Source organism: Formica exsecta, unplaced genomic scaffold, assembly GCF_003651465.1.
Source record: "Formica exsecta isolate Colony F162 unplaced genomic scaffold, ASM365146v1 scaffold196, whole genome shotgun sequence".
Lineage (NCBI taxonomy): Eukaryota > Metazoa > Arthropoda > Insecta > Hymenoptera > Formicidae > Formica > Formica exsecta.
This window is the reverse complement of record NW_021849259.1, coordinates 744,534-767,890: the sequence shown is the minus strand read 5'-3', so window position 1 is coordinate 767,890 and position 23,357 is coordinate 744,534. Positions and strand designations below refer to the sequence as shown.

Sequence of the window (23,357 nt, the reverse complement as noted above, 5' to 3'; positions counted from 1 at the left end):
TTTTTATTACAAAATAAATTGTTTTATAAGTTGATGGTATTTCATTTTATGTTATTATATTTGAACTAGTTTCAACTACGGTCCAATACAGTTTAATATAGTAATTTCACAAAAGCCTTGCTTCTCTATTTGCTAGTATTTGGCTCTTTGATACATTTTGCGGCAAAGAGCTTCCATAGAGACGATGTTCTCTGTGGCAAACACTAAATATCTGTTGCAACATATTCCATAGATCTCTCAAAGCCTTTAATGAAATGTTATAATAATGGCGATATTGTCAAACGCGATATTTGAATTGTATTGCATTTTGCATAATTCAATGATATTTGATTAAACTGCCGTGCTACGTAAATAATAAATAAATAATAATATAGGCTTTATATCTATTCATTGTGTAATATTGTAAATTAATATTAATGTTAAATTTCAATTTTTTATGTACTAAATATTAAATTTTAACATATTCCATTTTACTTAAAATATTAATATATTCATTAGATTAGGTAGAGAATATTAATTAATTATAAATTGCATTTACTGTTTAATAATCTCAATCTTTTATTATAAAAATTCTCTCTAATTGTAAGCTCTTATTAATGTAAATACTATCATAACTAAAATTGCAGCTTAATAATTAATTATTACTTTAAAAAAATGGATATTATATTTAAAAATTGAATTTATTTAAAACTTTGCATATTTAGACATTATATTTAAAAATTGAAATTTATTTAAAACTTTGTATGTATTATAGCAAAACGTTTTTGCTTTCTTTTTTATCCGCGTGAATTTATTTTCCCTGTCATATGGATTAAAGGCAATTCGAGGCAATATTTATTTCTACACGTCATTCGCGCGCGGGCTATAGCGAAGCTTTATATCCAGTAATTATATTCGTGAATTAAATGTATTCACACTGCATTTGTTCCGTCGAAACGCGCTATAATGTGGAGGACATGATGCGTAAAAATTTTCGTTTAATTGCAATACTCCAATTTAGTGAATATTCCAGTTTAGTGAAAGAGTAAAGTTTATGTCTTTCATCAATTCGAGTATATAACATGCCTGCAATTTAAGATAAAATCGCAATACACAAAAATTTTGGCACCTGTTTAAAAGGAAATAAATTTTATCGATATGATATGAGTACAGTAGTACAATAATATCGCAAATCATATTAGTAAGATACGCAATATTATGCTTTTATAATATGAACGTAAAATATTTGTTCTTTTTTTGTGAGATACTTTATAATACGGTACGCTATTATCCAGATTAGTTGGAATCAGGATTTTGGTTTCGACATTATGTATGTCGTATCATTGTACGTATACAATTTTATTATATTATACAATATCACAAAGAATATGTAATTACGTACTTTTTTTGACAATGTTATTAAAAACAAATGTGAATACATAATATTCTTGGGAAACACGATTATTTACACCTATTCATACGAAATCATTATTGATGTTACGTGCATTTTAATCGAAGAGAAATTTCCATCAATGTGTAAAAGATATATTGCAAATATATAAAAAATTGTTCCAAATTATTCACATGCAACGTACATTTTTAAAAAAATCATAATTAAGAGATATCATTTCTAAAATACTTATTGTGCTTCAATAACGTCGATAGTCGAATTATGCCCGAAAGCGCAAGGGGAATACAGTTTCATGCGGCATGATTAGCGGTCCGACACATTGTCGTACCAACAATGCGCTAATGACGTCGTAAACGGTCCGTCGGTCAAACAACACATGCCGAAATGTCGGTTAATTACGATCGCCTGCATTTCATACCGACGTCGAATTCGCGGCCTGCAAAAACAATGATTCGTCACACGCGATGCGCTTTATCTAGAAAACGAGAAATGAAAGCAGCACGGGCTGCATTGTAGTTGGAAATCACTTTAAAGGGTCAAAAGGAGAATATATATATTATCATATATATTATATATATTATCATTTATGTATATATATATATATATAATATATATATGTAAATGGCCATGTCCATCGTTACTTAGAATAAATGTTCCCGTATGCTTATGATTTTACGGAAAAAGGGAAAAAAGAAATTCGTATAAACTATTTCTCCGACTATTTTTCCGCAAAATACGCGTTCTTATGAATTTTACGTCTTTGCATAACGGCGGTTGTGAGCAATCAACTTGATGGAGATGTAAATTGTATCAAGCAACGGCGAGTTCAATAGAGACGCTGAATATATCGACTGCTGTACTTATGTGTGTCTATGGGGCACATTCAATGTCTATTGACAGAATATCGAGCATGACCTATATACATTGACTGTGCGTCTGACCACCATTTATTCCATATAAATGACGAGACCTTCGGCTGAGACGTACTTCTCGTCATATAATAATTTACAAAGATGCCATCGCGTTTAATTACGAGCATTCAGAAAATTTCCGCAGCACTGTATTAAAAATGCAAATTATTTATGCACTCAATCATATTCAATGGTCATATTAAATCTCATTAATATTTGCAAAATGTAATACCCATACACATATGTGCACGCATATATGTAGATACAGACATATAACATGTACAGATAATATGTAAATAGAATCGAACCGAATAGCATTATATGACGATAACATCGCCACCTTATCGTTGAATGGATTACACTGCTCAGTTGGGATAACAAGCAGATTAATTTCATTGATTACCCGATTCATTATCCGGTGTTAATCGCAATTTGAGATTGGCATTATGTAAGGTTATTATACTTGTGTCGGTATTAACCATGTATCCCGGCATAATATTTGCGCGATCCGTCATTAATAAACCGCACAAACCTTCAACCTATTCATGTGATCAACGAAAATTGTATATTATAATTAGCAATATTACCACTAATTATACAAAAATTTAAATCGATATACTGTAACGAGCGAGATTTATTGAAAAATTTATTCACACTTTTATTACTTGCAAAATGTTTGTCTAAAATTAAAAGTTTGTTAAATAAATCACGGGAACTCACTGTTTGCTCCTACTCGGAAGCTGCATTATTTTTTTTTTTTTTTTTTTTTTTTTTTTGTAATCGCAGAATTATTCAAACTTTTGCGTTACATTGTATAAATTTTTCAAATATTTAAACGTTATCAAAATTTTTCACCGATAAAAAGTTAATTTGGGCAATTATTCATTTGATTTTCAAATCACTTACACACGTTTTTCTTTTTAATTTTTCAAATTATTCTTATAAATTCCGTTTTGAATGTTTCAGGTTCAGTCATTACGACATAGAATATTCGGCGAATTCGTCAAAAACGCATCTGATAATACCCAAGGTTCGGCTAGAAGACGAGGGTCTCTACAAGTGCGAAGCCACATATCTTGCGGTCAACCGCGAGTGCAACAACGTGCAGCACATTATCCTTAACATCACGGGTAAGCTGCATTACATTATGCAACGCTACCAGATTAACATTTTCGGAGTAAATTTACATTTTTATCAAATTGGACATGATTAATATTGAAATTTATACTCCTACAAATATGTAGAAGATACCGAGGCATGTGATAGCATGAATCCTCCCGGCATTTTATACAGAGTAGAAAGATTTTACGGATAATTCATATAGAGAGAGTAATACCGAAAGATTTATTAAATCTATTTCAAGAAAACTTTTCGCGCAACGTTGTCGTAAATCACATCCGATATTTTTAACCGTACGATCTGTTTATGTAATTTTTATAATACCCTAAAAATATTATGACAATTACATTGTCAGAAACGTAGTTGCAAATAGCTTACATTGTCAACAAGGTAATAGGAATCATCCTTTCATATCGCGCATTTGGAAATCTGTTTACCTTATTTTTATTACACCATATTGCTCTCCTCGTGTTATTATCCGGTAAATTTGACGCGATATTTCTCGAAAATAACATCGTGTGACAGATTACAATCCATTTACGCCTCTGGCATATCATATGATACGTGGAAATATATTTACACTGCACTGCAGTAGGGTGAAAACAGCATGTGCAAATCGGGACATTGCGCAAAGTTCGCGTTCAATAAATCAGGCAATGTTTATTTCACACTGACGGTTATACGTGATCGTTCTCGCCAATATTTCAATTTTACACGATACCTTCGAACGATGGACAACTCGTTACAGATGGCCCTTTTACGGGATTGGCAAGCAACGATGTGTTTCGTCTCAATATACTTTCGTATTTCGAAGATAGAAGTGTCATTTACATTTTGCGGTCACTTTGCGGCCAAACACAAATAACTCTCGCAATTCAAGCTCTTCTTTTCATTGTATGAACAACGATTATTCGAGGTAAAACAAAATGCGCTTCTAATATTAGAAGAAAAATAATTAAATGCACAGATGGTGCTTGAAATATTTTATCAACTTTATGCTTCAAAATATCTACTTATCTACGGTGTAATTTTTTTTCGACTCGTAAAGAGTTCTCGTAGTTTCAAATGTTTTTCTACGATTATCCGCATTAAGTCAGTTTGAAACACGCGAGATCGAAAAGTATAAAAGAGCACACACCGTCGTATCCACCAAGTAGTTAACTTCCATGGAAGCTGAGTAACCACAGTTTGCGATCTGGGTTAAAGCCACATAAAATTATACATCGATAGCTCAAGTTAGACCCGATGACTTCCTAACTCGACGAAGAGTTAATATCGACAAGTTGGGAACAAAGTTAGACCCTCTCGTCGGCGTATAATCTCACGTACTCGGGATAAGTGGACTCATTTGGTTTAACATTCTTGATTTAACGTTTATATTAATGTTGTAAACGCATTATCTTACATATCCGTTTAACAGCTAAATAGCCATCATTGACGCGCAATATTATGTAATCAGGTTAATGCGTCGTAATCACTATGGTCGCGGTTTACCTCTCTGCTAGCTTATCTCATATTAAATCTGTATGAAACTGAGATTCTTGGGAATTAAGGAACGTGTTGGAGGAATTTAAGGAAAACGTGCAATTACAGAAATGTTCAAATATTTAATATGCATACAATATGTATGTCTTTTACGCGAGGAAAATTTTCCATGTGAAAATTTATTAAGATTTAAATATTAATTTAAAAATTTGGAGGCAAGTAAAGTATAGAGAAAATATAAAGAAAGTAAGAGGTAAGTAAAGTGCACATTTTACATATTTTTACCTGAGATAATAACAAATAGAGTCAGTGATAAAAAAAAATATTCTAATTTGTAACAAATGCACCTTATTAAAAAGGGATATAAAAAAATATGAATGTAAAAAATATTATTTTTGTCGAATATTTTTCAAGATTCCTCTCTCGTAATTACCAGAAAGGACATTAGCGTCGGAAAGAGCATTAGTGGTTCCTAATTATTCTGCGGGAGTTATAGGGTTAATTGCGCTATTAAGTAACTCCCTAATAAGACTTCCATTTAAATTTTCGATAAGGAAAGATCCCTTCCAAATTCATCAGAGAAAATCTTCCTTCTACCAACCACGAGCTTTTCCGAGATATTCTCTGTTTAAGTGTTTTTGTATATAGTTATTCTATATTATCTCGGGTTATCTTCCTCCCTCTTTGCAAGTTTATGAAGAATGAGACAATTCCTCTGGAGCAGTTTATTCAGTAAATGTAGCGATTTTCAGCGAGCCGTCATCGCGACGTGAATAGAATGTGTACGTTACCTATTGTACAATATATGCCCGAGATTCCGGCTACTGATCTGTCTTCTTCGCTGTCGTGTACCATGCCTCGTGATATCATGGCGAGTTAAACGAGTAAGGTGGAGAAGTTTTCAAGTATAATCGCGACGTAGTACTTATATACACACGCGCGCGTAAGCTTTATTCGGGAACTTTCATTCCCCATTATGAAAGATGATATTCTTCTCCAAGTTTCACACGTAAGAGTGTCTTGGCAGTGCCATTAATTCTTATATAGAACTACTTAAAAAGATAAATTCCTGCACTTTTTCTAAAATTTCTCAATTTGCGCAATGGAAATTAAGCAAAATTGCAGCTCCCATTTGTCGATTGTCATTTTATATTTTTCATTATTTATTGTTGTCATTGTTACATTATTGTTTACATAATAACGACGATTGCAAAAATATTCGAATAAGAGAAACAGATGGTAGATTTCTTCGAAGAAAAGAACAAAAAGAGCTTCATCGTCAATTCTCATCACGAAAATTTTTAAATAAGAACGTTTCTTTCGTACGATCGTGTCCGGAGATTCTCCAAACTTTTTATCGTTTTGATTGCATAGCCAATTGAAACGCGAAAGAACTTGGGAAAAGTTGCTCTTGATGCATAAGTGATTGCGACCTCAATTTGTCGAACTTAAACCGCTGCCTTGCGAGTTTATACTTATATTGAGCTGCTCTCCTGCAAGGACGTGCGTTGAATTCTGTCACGGAATGTAACATCGCTGCGTTTTCGGATATTTTAGGACAAAATAAAGCGCTCTGATATCTCGGATATTACACACAAGAGATATGCATTATCTCTTTCAATAAACATTGCAAGTTAAAAAGAACGTACATATTTTTCAAACAAAACTAGTCTTGAAGAACATTACGTTTTGATTACTCTCTCTCTTTGTCTCTTTTTCAAGCTTACTTTATTTTAATAAAACACTTGAGACTCGATTAATATTTAAAGATGAAATAATAAGACCAGAAAACAGATGGCATCTAAATAAGTTCTCGTTAAAAGAAAAAAATCGTAAATTCATCTAAAAGTTATTTGGTTAAGCCGCTCATAAATTCTCGTTTATTTAATTGGGTATGATTGTCAATTCAGCAGTTTAAAATTGATGAATAATTTTAATAACCGTTTCTTAGTTTTTTTCGCAGGGCAATTGTTTTGCATTATGACTTTATGATCTCATTGTCAGTTACGTAATAGAAGAAAGAAAAATAAAAAAAAAAGTTAAAATTAGAAAAATACGTAACATTATTTTTCTTTAAACATAATTTCTCACAACCATAACTATATCTTGTGCAAAATAGAGATAAAGCTGCACAGAAAGAGAACTATTTTAATTAATGACAGTAATAATACACAATTTATTGGCTCTAAATATACAACTATGAAATAAATAAATACAGATAAATAAAATGTGAAATAAATGGACATACATTTTTTGTAAAAATTTCATAAGTAAAAACTAGGATGTTACTACATTTTTGTTATTTTTAAAAGGAAGCTAGAGAAATGAAGAAAAGAATGTAAAATATGTTGGAAATAAATGTAAGATGTTGTAAAATAGTTTTATTAGAAAAATATAAGAAGCTTGAGTAAATGTATATTATTATGTATGTATTGTATATTATATATAATCAATATAATTTATATATCAATGTGAAAGATGTCTCTCAAATTTGAAAGTGATAAAAGCAATGATAAAAATAAAAGTGTTTGTTTACAAAAAGAAATTAATATGATCCACGGCGGAGTCCCAATCCATCTTAATTCTCGAAAATTGATATTTACGAGCGACTAAATAGCGCCAATTTTGATAAAATACGGGATATACGTCGTAGCTATTATAACGCAGCGAGGTAGAGCGACGATGTAAAAGTAGCTTGCGAGCTTTCCTGCGACAGGCGTCGACATTAATCTACATAGAGGAGCACAGGACGAAGCTGCGCGTACGAAACGATATCGCATAATTACATCCGTACGTGTATTCACATGCGCAACGCCGGGGATTATCCCAACACTTCATTTCAACTAGAAACATTACTCAGCAGATTTATCATTAAATAGATAATGTTAGGAACACACACGTTAGCAAGACTAGCACAAAAATAACGATTTTCAGAATCGATCATTTTTTTAACATCATCAATACAAATTTTATGAAAAATTAAATTATTTTATTATATTCAGCAAAATGGAAAATTTTATATTATAAGCGTAAAAATCATTATATTATTATATTACAAAAACTGGTGCAGGAAAGCGCAGAAAAATAAAAGCGATCTTAATAAAAATAAAAATTAGTATAACTTTTTGAGAAACGACAAATATACATATAAAGAGAATTATAGCACCGAGATTAGACAGTGAGCTGAGAAATATTATACAATATATACTAAACTCAAAGTTTCAACTCGCTGTTTATTCTTTCGTCTGAAAAGATACGAATGATTGCGATATTTCCCTCTGAAGCATCGTCGAACCCGAGCGTTGCGAATACTCAGATTCAAAGTCGACGAACGTATCTCCGAAAGTCATATTAAAGTCACCTTCGTAAATTCCATGAGATGTAAAACGTCCGGTTTCTCGTTTCGTTAAATTACACAATTTCCTTTCTAGTTGATTCTCTTTTTCGTTTGCATCGGAATCTATTATAGTAAAATCGAAAAGAATGTTGTAATTGTTCTGTATTTTTACGCAATGCGCTGTCGCTACGAATAGAAAAAGTTACATCAAAGAAAATTTTTGATCAATTGTAGAACTTAATGAGAAAGATCGACATTTTTGTAGTGTTAATTTATGATTAAAATTTTTATATAATACAATTTTCCATTCATTTAAATTACAATTAAGGAGTAATAAATTGCATATATATATATATATATAGAAGGAACTACAAGATAAAGTGAAATTCAGACACATAAACCATTAGCAGAACAATAGAATATATCTCTATATATACTCTTCCTTTTCGTGAAAGATCATGGCAATCAGACAATGTATGTATCTGAATATTGAGCAAAACCATTGTCAGAATTGCTATGTGCAGTCCGCACGTATATAAGCGGTATCGTGAATTACAATATCAATGAGTCCCAGTGCAATCCGATAGATGTTGAGGAAAGAATAACTTTGCGCTCTTTTTCGCGATTGTTAACTAAGAAAATATCATTTTCTGGCTAACTGTCGGATGAAGACATACCATAAAAGATCGCAAAGTTCGCACTCTGCTAATTCCGAGTAAGAAATACTCGAGATACGCTGAAAAAAATCCAGAAACCGTCTTATAAAAAAGATCGTGGAAGCTACTTGCGATCTAATGACGTCTCTCCTGCTCTTTCCCCATTCTCAAAGTAATCTCTTTCTATAGTAGTGCAAAGTTGCCGTTGTAGCTGCGGGTCGTTGAGGCGACTTTAAAAGCCATTTTCAAGTATATTATTCATAAACTTTATCGCCGTCGGAGTGCTTGAACCGAATCATCTTTTATCGTAATTTTCTGAGAATGGTAGAATGTGGCAATGACAAATCTGCTATGGATCCAGCGATGCGTGAAAAGAGGGATTTTCGACTTAAATCTCGAAATTCATTTTTTTTTTTTTTCAATTAAAAAGAACCAGGGATTTCGTTGCAGCTGCCAATCGAACGCGCTTCTCTACGTCAACGGAAGTTGTCGATATTTCGCATCCGAGATTTGTCGCCCACAACGAAATAATAATTGTCCACAATGGCGCAGTGAATTTACTTAATTCGCGACGATTCGCATTCATTTTCCGTAACGCAAGAAACAATCGGGAAACGCGAGCGCGTTTTCCAATATCCATTATAGCAGGCTACCGCGGTGACCGCCGCTTCGAACTATTCGCAATCGCGCGAAAACAATCGACCAAATGACCATTCGAATTACTGGTCAAGAATTAATACCGTCGAGAAAGCGACTTCTCTTTTCTCGACTTGTAACAATAGCGCAACAATTTTTTTGCGAATGATCGATTTTACGAAATAAAAAAATATTTTTGCAAATTTTCTAATATCGAGAATATAAAGTCATTTTGCTAGAGGAAAATTTCGCGCTTCCATTTTTGGTGATCTTGTGTATATGTAAGATGCAAAGCTTTCTTCGTTTTTGCGACTGTGTTTCTCGCATTGACCAAGATGATAATAGATTTTTAATCTACAATAGCAGAGTCGCGCTTTTTTCTGGTATTACGGAATTACACACCGAGAGGGAACAACCTGGTTGACGAATTAACAATTCTCACGGTTGCAGGTAGATTTACATTATTTGACATTTGCCAGAGGAACTTTTTTCCATTTAATTTAACAAAGGTAATAAATTTTTTACGTTTTAACCTTTGTGCATGAGTGTGGAGATTCGTACGTATCTCTATTATGTCCAGAAGAAAGAGCTGTTACAGAAATTACCTGTTTTTCCTAATTTTCTCAAACTCACTTAGCGCATTTTTTAAAATATTAATAAAAAGAAGAGAGAAACAAATGAAATATTAATAAAAAGAAGAGAGAAATAAAGAATTTTTTCAGCTCTTTCAATTTAGTTGAATAATTTTAATTAAAATTGTAAAAAGAAGATTTGTCTCATTATATAAAGAAAGTTATTGTAGTCTTCGGCTCTTTTATTTAAGAATATTATCCATTTAAAAATAAAAAATATGTTATATATTATAAATAAAATAATGTATAGAAAATTATATATAAAGTAAATTCAAAATGTCAGATATTAATATTTTAATGCAGCTAAAATATATAAATTTAAAATACTGTAACCGCAAAAGCTTTTATTTTTATCACGAAGAAATAAACATATTTTTCAATGTTTTCGTATAATGTATGACACAAAATTACACCATGTAATAATCTGGTATAATTAAAAGCAGCAAAAGATGAAAATATCATTAAAAATTAAAATAAAATATTAATTTCTTATTTAAATAACAACTTCACTCTCTGAATTTTTACGCTTATAGCAAAAAAAAAAATATTGTGATTAAAAGCTATTATTAAAAAAAACAGCATACTACATATATATATCATTATTGTAAAATTACTTACAAAAATATATATTATTATATCATTTAATAATAATTATTATATCATTTAATTGTCAACTAATGGATTAATTTTCCGTAATAGGTTGCAACTGGAATTATAGGATATTTAAAAGATTAAAGGCAAAGATTATTTCAAAATTTAAGGCCTTGAATATTGGATATAAAATATGACAAAAATTCGGCAAGATATCATCAATTATTACAATGACATGTCTAATGTATTTTCAATATATATACGTGCAATGATTTAGTTCACAGTTTAGTTGAATCATTTATTAAGTAAAAGTGGATACGAATAGTTGCGATCGGTTTGGAGAACCACTCGGTTCATTCGAATCTTATGAAGTACCACTTGTCTCGCAACCGACCCAATTAAACCTTCTCCACGACTGCAAATTGTAGCCTTCGAGAATATGGAGCATAAAGTTAGCCAGCGCGCTTCTGATTGGATGAGCGCTCGTTATAGCCTATTAACTTCAACTCATTCTGATTTAACGTGATTTGCATCTTATTAAAGCATGCGTCAAGAGTTATTTCGAATAGCGCGTTGTATAATTAACGCGAAATTAAGAAGACTTCTAATCTACTGGAATAAATTAAAATGTTTAACGTCAAGGCATTAACTTCTAACGATAAAGAGTACGTATGGAGATCATTCAATCTAATTTGTCGTAATCTAAATTCGAACACAACGAAAAAATATTATTCTGCGAAAATAAAAGATTTATATAGCAATTCGTTAACGAATTGCTTAACGAACCGCGCGCGTCGCGTTTCATCATATATCCATTGACAATTTAAAACTCGTTAGTTGACTTTATAACAAATCTCTCTTTTGCTTTGCAAAATATGATATCTCTACAAAAAGTCATCTTCACAGCTTATCATTATACCCCGTTAAACCGTATCAACTTATTGATATCATATTTCGCAAAAAGGAACGCAAATTTTTCCGATATTGCAGAAAAAAAGCAAAGAGAAGTAAATGTTTGTTTTCTGCCTTGTATCAACGGAGCATTGACGTAATTTCCTCGATTCACCAAGGCAAATTAAAATTACACGCGATGACGTATGCGAATGTAATCGCCCGCGAATTCGCGAGATGAGTTTCGCTGAAAAGAGTTATTTTGATATTACAAAATGCAACACACATATATGCAGCTAGAAAACATAATATAACCAAGAAGGAAGATTTTTCTCGTGTAAAAAATAAATCGAAAATGTTGAATAAAATCTTTTTGTATCAAGCTTCGTTTTCGAGAAACTTGATTTTAAAATTTGAACAATTGATAATATATTTATGCTCTCTTAAGCTTAAGGATGACGACCTTATTTTATATTATCGAATGTATCTCAACGATGGCGATATATTAAAATATGTATTAGAATATGCAAAATTCACCCTTTTGCGAAATAAAGTATATCTTGGTATTTTATACATTAGATCCTTCAGTAATTCTGAGATCGCTTAAAATCCGTTTGCTAAACGAAAAAAATTTGTATGTGCACTTTTATATTTATTTATATATTTATCTATACATATATTAATATAAAGTTGTTGTCCAGATGAATTCGACAAATACAACACGAGATTATTAAAAATCATTTAAGCTTAAAAAAGCGTAATTACTATTACTGTGTGCATATGTTAAAAAGATTGCGAGATTACTCTTTATATATTACTGATACCTTATTTCTATCCCTCAAATGCATATTATGAAAAATTTATTTGTTTTGACAATATTTATGAAGCCACATTTAAATTAAAAAGTGCAGCCATAAAATTTGAATGATTAAAAATTTCTTGTTCTATTTTATATCATAATGATAATATAAAATATGTATTTGCAAACTTTTCTTGCAACAATTATAGCAAATATAAATTTTGAACGCTTACAACATATATGTTAAAACAGAAGTTATTTTTGAAGGAAAAACTGCAATATTAATATAAAAATTTTGTATATATTTAATATAAAAGCTATATTAAATATTGCAGCTTTCCCTCCAAAAATAAGTATTGATTGGTCATATTCTGCCCAATTATAAATGGTTGCCTGTCACATCGCGATTAACAGTCTAGGTATCATATAATATAGAAGTCTGTGTTGTTAACATTTTAAAAATCAAACAATTGAGTCTAATATCTTTCAGGATTTAAAGATATTCACCTTCTGCTGTTTACATCTTGTATCGTTCTTTCAACCACTTTTTCAAAATTTCATTTACAGTTTACTATAACGCTAAATTGAAATCTCTATAACACGATGATTTAGAAAGAAGACAACACGAGACAACAGAGTTTTTTTTATCGTGTATTTCTAGATTCTACTTTTAGATTTTATTTGTCTATATACATGTATATCGAGTTACTGTATCAGTGTAGTAATTTTATATTTATATGTAAATTCGCTGGTGGAAAAGCAAAAATAATTTGTCAAATTAAAATAATAAATTATTAAAACATCACGATGTTTTAATAGAAAATAAAGTCACACTACCAAATAAATTTTAGTCTTTCTGTAAAACGTGCATGTCACACACATGTCATATAACGATAATATAACTCATCTGAGAATTCAAAAAATACATAAATGGCATTATATGTCATGTCTATATAAATTTTCTGACCTCTTCATATAATTTTAGCAGATGAATAATTTCTCGCATCAATATGGCAAATATAACAAAAGCTTGTTCTATAAACTATTTATATGCATATGCACGTGGCGGTATTATATCAATAGATGTATTGTACTTTCCATTATTCACTAATAATGACTCATCATAATTCACTTTTGCCATATGATTATCCTTAAAAATAGTATTTGCGCGTATAAGCACCTGTGGTGCTACTCCGGATACATTTGCACGCAGCATGCAAACGTCTCGCGTGTGTGCGTATTTGTATAGACATTCGTAAATGTAACATCGACAACCAGGGTACTAGAACACTGTGGTCTGAGTGCATTTTCAGTCGGTGTTCCCAGGGATTTGATTTATAATGTCCTAAGAACATGGCACCTGTTCGATAAGTGGCAGTCACTTTATTCCCGTAGGAATTGTAGAAAGTTAGGGCACTCTTCGAGCGCCAGAAAATCGATATAAGTGGTTTAAAATTTCACCGCATGCAATACTCGTCACTTTACTTCCGTCGCGCGAAAAGGCAAGGCTCTATCAGATCGAACGTGTTGAATTGGACGGGATGAATTGGATTGCGGTAACATTTTTCTAAATATCGTAATTAAATCGCTTATTGTAAAAAAGTATATATCGTAAGAGAAGAAACTTCTCGAATCGATAAAATTATCATTTTACAGTAACCCAGTATACTATATAATAATCAAATCCTAATTAATATAAATGAATTGCAACGTTGTATAAATATAAATTGATATTCTATAAAAAAATAGCGAATTTTGGGAATTGCCGGATATAGTAACGTCAGAGGGAATGGCATTTGCGCGACAGGTGTAAGATATGATGGGATTTGTATCTATTTCCTAAGCCGGAGGATATATGTAGCAAATATATATAAATCGTATCGATTTACATGAGACGAAACGTTCAAAAATGCCGATTCACATTTATTAATTTCCACACTGCACTCGGGATATCGTTATTTATAGGATACAGACGCAAAACAATAGATTAAATTTTTGTGTTGACGTTGATATTTTTTGAAACAATCAATTCGCATATAACTTTAGGCAGAAGAAAAAAGAACAGAAGAAAAAAGAGCAAAAGTTTGATATCCATAAATATTTTACTTATATCAAAATATAGTATTTTTTTCGAGCGTTCGTGTTATTTTCCTCAATATCAAAACGGATAGTTTTCCGCGGAGTAGTTATTCTAAGCATAGTAATAATAAACATTCTTGTTGTCAAGAAATTTTGTAATGTAATATAACTTTTATTTTATCAAAGGGCTCTTATTTGAAGAATGCATTTATTCGGATGAAAAGTAGAAAACCAATGTACTGTTTTTTATCGTGTAGACATATTTTTAATGTCAAGGAAGAAAAAGTGTTATAATTATGAATGCATTGATCCATCGCAATATATATGAAGAGAGAAAAAAAAAATTACTATAATAAAATTCTTAAACTTACGCGGTAAAAATGAGCAGTGAAAATTCATAGAATAAAACAGTTTTTGATATGAATGTGTTTATGTATGTTCTAGTGCAACCGAAGTTTGTACGTGTCATCGATGAAAATACGAAGAATACTTTGAGTACCGGTGCCACTTTAGGACCTATAAACGAGGGATCGACAATAGCTCTATATTGCGAGAGCGGCAAAGGCAAACCTGTACCTACAGTGGAGTGGTTTAAAGATGACCAACTACTTGAAGGTAAGATTTATAATGTATCTTATATCTTCTCTCTAGAATGGATAAATCTGTTAAATTCATGCGCATTTTTGAAGAAATTCAAACTAAGAAAACATAATTAAACAGAACACATATAGTTTATTTTTTTCAATTAATGAGAAAGATATAAACTCTTATTTAAGACTATTCCGATTAAACTCTGATTAATTTAATCAGCGATTAATTCAATTGACGAAATTACAGCAAAATTTCTAATTATATAATTCGTGTTGTTCCTAATTTAATTTTTTTTCATGTATGAAACAATGAAAAATTTATAATTTTATTTACATTAACAAAATAGGCATTATCAAATTAATCGACTAAATTAATCGGAGTTTGGTCGAGAAATTATAGTATATAATTACAGTCATATAATTGGCAATTTTTTAATTCTACTTGTATCAGAAATTGATTATAACAAATTCACCCGTGTATTTATAGACTTATGATACCGGTTTGATATCTTAATATTTCCAGTTATGCGATATAACTGAACCGAATGCGACTTTATCTAAATATAATATTCTAATTAAAATATGTGTGTGTGTGTGTGTGTGAATGAAATTAAAATGTATAATTTTACTTCCAGTGAAATTTTATATGAATTAAAATGTATCGTTATCATTGAACCATTATTCAAGCGCGGACATTGGAAGACAAGAGAAACTTTAGCATTTATTAATTCTATATTAATCAATTATCGATAATGACAATAATATTATCAAAGATTCATTCTTCTCTAATTTTATTTAATTATTAATTTTATATGCGTTTTTAAGTAAAAATAAATGTTCAGTCCTTTCATCACAATTTTTTGCCACGCATTTCGAAATATGCTTCATTCTAAATTAACGCGACCTTTTAAAATATATAACTGGTATCCATTCTCTCTCTTGAGACGTGCTTGTCAAGAAATATAAACTGTTCTATTTCAGCGACGAGCTCGTCGACCATCACTGATACCGGGTCAGGCACTGGCAGTAGTTTGCTAGAGATGCAAATTACACGGGAAGAGTTGGGCGTAACATTCACGTGTAAAGTCAACAATATTGCCCTTGTGGAGCCTCTCGCAGTTGATATTAAACCAGATGTGCACGGTAAGTACGCATATACCTTACTCAAAATTAACATAGCAGAATCTTTCTGCACGCTGGGAAAAAAATGCCTCTATAAACTGCGCGATATAGTTGAAAAATCCTTATTCATGTATATATTTATTTCTACTTTTTAACTTATACACGCAAGCGCGAAAGAACTTTCCTCTCTGTATTATATTTTGAGTTTAATCTGACAATTTTTCTCAGCTAATGTTAATATACTTTAATAATAAAGCTCTAGATAACATCAGTAATGAAAGCTTTCAATCTATATGTCAATAAAAAAACGTTCTTTAATTATCACTTCCGTTTAAAGTACCGGCTATACATATAATTATCGTATTTTAACATCGTTCGCATCGATTATACTGTCGATGGGGAGAGGAAAGAGAGGGAGAAGAGGGGATAGACCAGAATAATATACAATTTCGATCGCGTGACGTAATTTGCACGCAATGTATGTATATAATTTGATAATCGTCGATACAAACTCGATATGAACATAATAATAGAATAAATGAATGGTGGGTACTTCGACCTAAATTCGCAACAATTCCGCCAGGTATCGTTTATTCATTAAATCAAAAACACGGATACGTCGGGTAAACTCGCATGCGCGAGGTATGAATATGAATAGTGCTAGGACCAAAGAGCATTATATCAATGTGGTCGAGCAAGGGAAAATTTTTACGCCAAATGTATTCGTTGCAGAATATAAACTGGCTTAAGTTTCAAAGTCAATTAACATTTTCTAATAAAGTCTCGAGCAAATTCGGATAATGTAATATTAAAAAGTATTTCGGTGGATCATGCTTCTCAAGGTCGTTGATGGAGAACAAAATCTTGTTTCAAGATTTTTTAATTGTATTTTGTATTTTAATCAATAGTAATTTAAGATATTCATAAGGATATTTTTAATTAAAAATTAAAGAAAGTTAATATATTAATAATCGTCTTTAAACAAATGTTTTTGAATAACCCTTTCCATGCAGATATTGGATATCATATTTTAGTTATAAATCGAAATCGGCGTTAATTCTATAAATGTCTAGACGGCACGTTACAATATGTGATGATAATACAATTTTAAGTTTTGACAGTCTAGAAACACGATAATAATAATGAGAGTAATAAACAATTTAAATCCGTTATGTGATAAAAATTACAACCGCTAAACCATTTATTATATTTACATAAAATTTACGTATTTAACAATACTTTAAATCTTACATATTCAATAGTATTGCACGTGCATACATTTTTATTTTATTCAAAAAATGCAATGAAATATTTACAATAATCTGATCCAAAATATTGTATATGTGGTAATAATACAATTTTAACAAGTTAATACATATTATATACTATAAGATAGAGTAGGATATATTATTCTTTCTCTTTCTCTTTATCGTAAACATGTGCTATGAAATGGGAACATGGGATTCAGTCATGTCAAATATTCCATCTGTTTAATTTCCCGCACAATGTAATAGCATAATTAAAGAGAAGATTTCGCGTGTTTCGATGTTATTCATACATAAATTCAGCACAATATATCGTCCGAGTTAGAGTTATTAAAGAATTTCCCAAGCACTCGCTGACCGGTACCTCGTCACCTGAATTAACCGTATAAGAAGCAGATCGATGAGAAAAAAACGATCGTGTGTCACATGCCTCTCATATTTTATATCATTGAATAACGCAATTCAGACGATCTATTAGACACTTTGAGAGGGATGGCTTCGCGCTTAAATCTTTGAAATCTACGTAAAGAGATATGCGAGTGCCAATGCTTCGTACTTTAAAAAGTCTCGTGTAAAGCGAGAGAGTCCATGAAATTCAATTTCATGCACAGAAAAGTGATTTTTGCATCTCGAATTTGAATTTCTACGCAATCAAAACACTGTGCGTATTATCAGTCATTAGCTAAATTTTTATTGATAGTAATTAATGTGTTTTTCCACGAAATTTTATATTTCAGAGTGTATCTTTTATATATCAGATAAAAAGCTAATTTCACGTAATGTAGGTCATGTAATCTTGTTTCATGTTTACTATCGCGAGGAGAAAGTTTTTTTTGTAATGTTTTTTTTTTAGACATGATTAATCTAAAATAATGCAGAAATGAGGAAGAATCGATCATTCAGTATATTTTAGTAGATTTCTCAAACTTTCGTGTATTAAAAAAACAATTTATATCAAAGTATACAAAAATACAAGAAAAAGTCATTGAGTCAAATTACTTTAATTACTTTATGTGTGATGCATTGCTTGTGATGCATTATTAACTACTCAACGAGAAAATACATCTAATTTAATTGTATAAATTGTAATACATTATTGCGTGTATTTCGAGATCAAAATCAGAATACGACCTTAATAGAATCTTCTCATTTTATCTGTACATTTCGGTATATAATATAAATAGAAAAAAGTATTCTGTTTCCTCGTATATCAAAATATATCGTCCTCGCATAAATTTAGAGCAGTTTTTTAATGATTCATTGCACAGTTACAATTAAGGCGAGTCATAAATTATTCAAAATTACTAAACGATGTGTGTCTTCGATAAATGTACATACAATATGGCAGAATATTTCTATAATTTTGACAATGTAATAAGAACACATCAAATAATAAGCAAGAAAAACACAATTTTTTCTTTATTTTTGTAACGCCACTATGGTAAAAATGCGGTTAAGAGATTTAAAAATTTAATCGTCTTTTTAATACATATTTTTTTAACAGATGTATCGCGAATCCACTGATTCAAAGTATACACATTACCGCGGCAATACTTGCGATTATGATTCTCCGAGAGGGCTGTCAAGAAGTATCTGTTATTTTAATATACGATTTCGCTCATGTGTATAAATTTTGCATATTGTAATTAAACATTTATCATTTTCACGCGAGACGAGACTTCTACGTATTTGCACACGAGATAAATTTATTAAATTGTTAATTATATAATACCTTATATTTGTACAGACTGCGGTCCTGTCGCGATTAGAAATTTATTAACAATAATCGAATTTCACACGTGTAATATTATCGCATATTATCACGTCGTAATAATATTATACAAACACGCGAATCCGCATAATTGTCGACATATCAATAAATGCGTTATTAACTTTGAAGTCGGGATTTATTTTCTTGCTATTGTATGGAAACGCGTTGGTTAATAAAATTGCTAAATTACCGCGTTAATCTCCTATTATGGTATCATATATTGCAACTAGCGCAGTTATCATATTTAATTGAAATGACATTATGAGATATTATCGGAGAAGAAATCAATATCTTGCAAAACGAGCTTTTAATATTTGTATTATACATGTTATAACTATCAACAACTATACATAAAGCAATCTCCCATAATAATTAATAATGGCATAAATTTAATCATAGACTTCAACAATATTAATGATTAATTAATATTGTCAAAGAAAGAGACTATAATTAGATTTATGCAATATAATTATTACAATAAAGATAAATCAATTTAAAAAAATTAATTATGCTACAATTGACGTTAATATGTTGGAAAGCAATAATAATTTTAATTCTCAATAATCGAATAAAATGTATATATAAAAAATTCTTTACTTAATAGAAAGAGCATATGAAATTATTATATATTTAAATAAACGGCAAAAAAACCGAGAGCGGTCTCTTCTAATAAAAACATAATTAAAGAGAGATAAAAACAAAAAGTTAAAGAGATTATAATAATATATTATTTAAATATAAAAATGCAATTAATATATAAAAAAATTTTTGTTATAAAAGGCTTTGCTTTTTTGTTGAGATAAAACCATGAATTGTGGGTCATCTGTAATCGTATGCCGCATGCAATATTTAGTAACGGACTTTTCTGTACTAATCACTTTATTCCATTAAATTTCAAAGCTTCAGAAGATAGATAGTTTCTAATAGTATATTCCTGATATCTTTCCGTTTGCGTATCGCCGCAATTTGTGATGCTTTTGCTTGAAAGTCCCATCTTATCGCTATCACTGATATACTTTTATACCATAAGAATGTAATTAATACACAGGATCATAGAACACACCATCCAACGTTTTTGCTATCATGTCGACATGGTTCGTTTCGATCTCATATCGTGAAAAATTGCCTGCCAGCACGATAAGAATCTAGACAGGTATAAATAGAACAACGTCGAAAATACTAAAAAGATAACAGCGATACCTTCAAAATTCAACGCGAAGCACAATTTAGAATTCTTCGGAGCGGGTACCAGTTCAAAATATATTTTTATATAGAGAAAATATAAATATAAACTCCCACTGAGCCGTTCCTAACAACCTGCGGTGAATTTAAAGTGGAAATGTCGCGAATGCCCGCAGGATATCTGCGAAAATCTCACGACTCCGCAGCTGCTCGTTGAAAGTCGCGGAAGCAAGCTTCCGAGAGTGACGAGAACTCGCGAAAGGGCACCTGGCGGAGCATTCAAGCAAGCGTGCTTCTTATAGGAAAACAAAACCAGGAAATCGCATTGCCATCGGCAACAGACTTAAAAAGTCTCGCGGTCGGCTTACCAAATTGCGAACTCTTAGAAATTTTCGGACTCGAAGAAGAAATTAGTTTAATGGTGAGTCTTCAGGAACAAGGGAAGATAATCTTATCCTCTCACGTCTTAGACGCAGTATTTTCAAAACAGCTGCGCGATTAAAGAATATCATATAAATTTTTAAGTTATTTTGCAGAAGAACAATCTGTGTTTCTCGTAAAAAATTACTTCTTGCGAGAACATACTTATTTCTCTTTGTATTATTATTACTTTTGTAAAAAATCGATATTTAAATTAAAAGAGTTTTATTACTATATACGTGTGCCCTAAGATACAAGTTTTATTCAAACAGAAATTAGCTTTTAAAGACTGTTGTAGCTCTCAGAAACTCATAACATTCATATGCCACGGAGCTAATTTTCTCGTTTATTGCTTACCATCTATCACTGTATAAATATATAATATTTGCATAAGTACATTCAGATACTCAACTCGAATTGCTTCAACAGTTTAAATTAATTCTGGATATTATAACAACTTTTCTATTCAATGAGATAATTATATTTCGATAAGAGGATAAATGAAAGCCCGATTCTCTTGTAAATTTTCGCCAAAATGTCGAGCTATATCTTTATGCCAAATGCATTCACGTCATCCTCTCGTACGATAAAGCACATTCGATAATGCGATCCAGTACCATCCGTATGGATTCATAGTAAACGTCAGCGGGCAGATTTGTTCCAGGATCAAAAGCGCGTCAGCGCATTTTCCAACGGGAAAAAAGTATTTGCGCAAAGAAGAAGTAACTTTTACCTTTTTCCCCCGTCTCTGTCACCGTGCCATTAGGTAGGGGAAGTGCAATTGAAGTCAAATGCAATTCCCGATATTAGATTCTCGCCATTCGCTCTCGGTTCGGTTCCTGCAACTTTTCTTTTCGTATTCTTCTTGTATTGAATACCGTTCATCGAGTTTTGCCGGTGAATTATCGGTCAATGCTTCCTGCATGATTTTACGAAAACCATCGATAATCTAACGCCTAATCTAAATATAATTTTAAACAAAATTTATTTCAAAAAATTTGATCTTTTTCTGAGGAAAATATCGATATCATCTTTAAAAAAATATATAATATTTAAAAACATTATTAAAAGTAGTAAAAAAGTTCAACTCTTTTTCGATAGAAATTTTATCAAATATTCTTAAGAACGTTCATGAATATTCATGAATAATTCATTAAAAAACAACGATATATTCGACAATCTAAATCGATGCATGACTAATTTGATAATAAACCAATTTTAAATAATATATAAATTGTTGCAAGGTGTTTTGTGTGTAAAAGCTCCGATAAATTTATGATAACGCTAGTAAAAAAATATAGATATATGTAGAGATAATAACCCGAGGGAAATTCGTGAGTCTCATGCTGTGATGTATGGGACGATCCGTTAGAAAATCCATTGCTGCTAATGGATATACATATATCTACATATGCAACGATGGATACACACGCACCGTCACCGATTAACGCGCTTCTACAAGCCATTTTTATCATAGAATGTGTATTCCCGTAGAGGAACTTCCGGATCGATTTAACGATACCGAAATGACAGTTTTCAAATATTCCATTAACCGTGAATTTTCAAAGCAAACGTGACGCTATAAGCATTGAAAAATCATCCATCTCGTCGCGCTTGTCAATATGCCTGTTGCTGCATTGATATACAGATATGTCAACCACTAGATAAACAATTCGTATATCTAGTATGTACTACATCATTATCATTCTTGTCACAGATATTTATATATTCTCGTCACGAGATATTTATCTCGAGATTTCCAATTTTCAACAACAATTTGTAAACTTTCAAAAATTTGAATTACGTTTTATTGTTCATTATTTTTTCACTACTTAAAAGCACTAACAATTATTTTACTATATAATTTTTGAAGATTTATGCATTCAAAAATTCTTCCCATATGTATCATTCTCGTATTTCTAAATCAATTAAACGGAGATAACTTTATTGCTCAGAAGACATCAAGAAGGAAACTGTCGAAATTGACATCTCGCACATACGTCCAATCATACCTCGCTCTACACCCGATTATACATACCAACCCTAATGTCGCTATAGTGCCACGCGGAGGTCAGATATCGCACGATCATCATTACATGACATCTATGACCGATTGCCAGTGGCTGTATTCTATGTATATATCCGGTAGCCAGTATATGGTATATAGAGATGGCAGTGCGTTTAATATTGAACAGTCAGCTATGGAAATCGCCGAACACGAACCTGGCGAAATTTTATCATAAACAAAAGCCTGTTAAATGCCAAACGTTCCGCGATACAACCTGCAGTGTTCAAAAATCACGAGCGTTTAAGCCGCAAAGAAGCGTTTGTAATACGTCAGTTGCAATACTAGGCGAAATGAAAAACATAAATAAAAAGTAGTAGGATAGAGTAATAGATATAATTGACATTTTTTTATGTTTATTAATATATTATTCTCTCTTGGCAAAAACACGTTGTCAGTTTATATATATATATATA

The 23,357-nt window shown here is 31.2% G+C and overlaps 1 protein-coding gene across 3 annotated transcripts in view; it reads left to right on the top strand.

Annotated features, from left to right (window-relative positions):
* The window catches only part of LOC115234191 (hemicentin-1), a 191,105-nt gene that overhangs the window by 123,269 nt on the left and 44,479 nt on the right, over window positions 1-23,357 (top strand). For all 3 annotated transcript variants that reach the window (XM_029805012.1, XM_029805011.1, XM_029805010.1), the window contains 3 exons: window positions 3,268-3,431; window positions 14,971-15,141; window positions 16,098-16,259. In XM_029805012.1, the coding sequence (XP_029660872.1) occupies window positions 3,268-3,431; window positions 14,971-15,141; window positions 16,098-16,259 (497 nt within the window). The remainder of the gene's footprint in view (window positions 1-3,267; window positions 3,432-14,970; window positions 15,142-16,097; window positions 16,260-23,357) is intronic.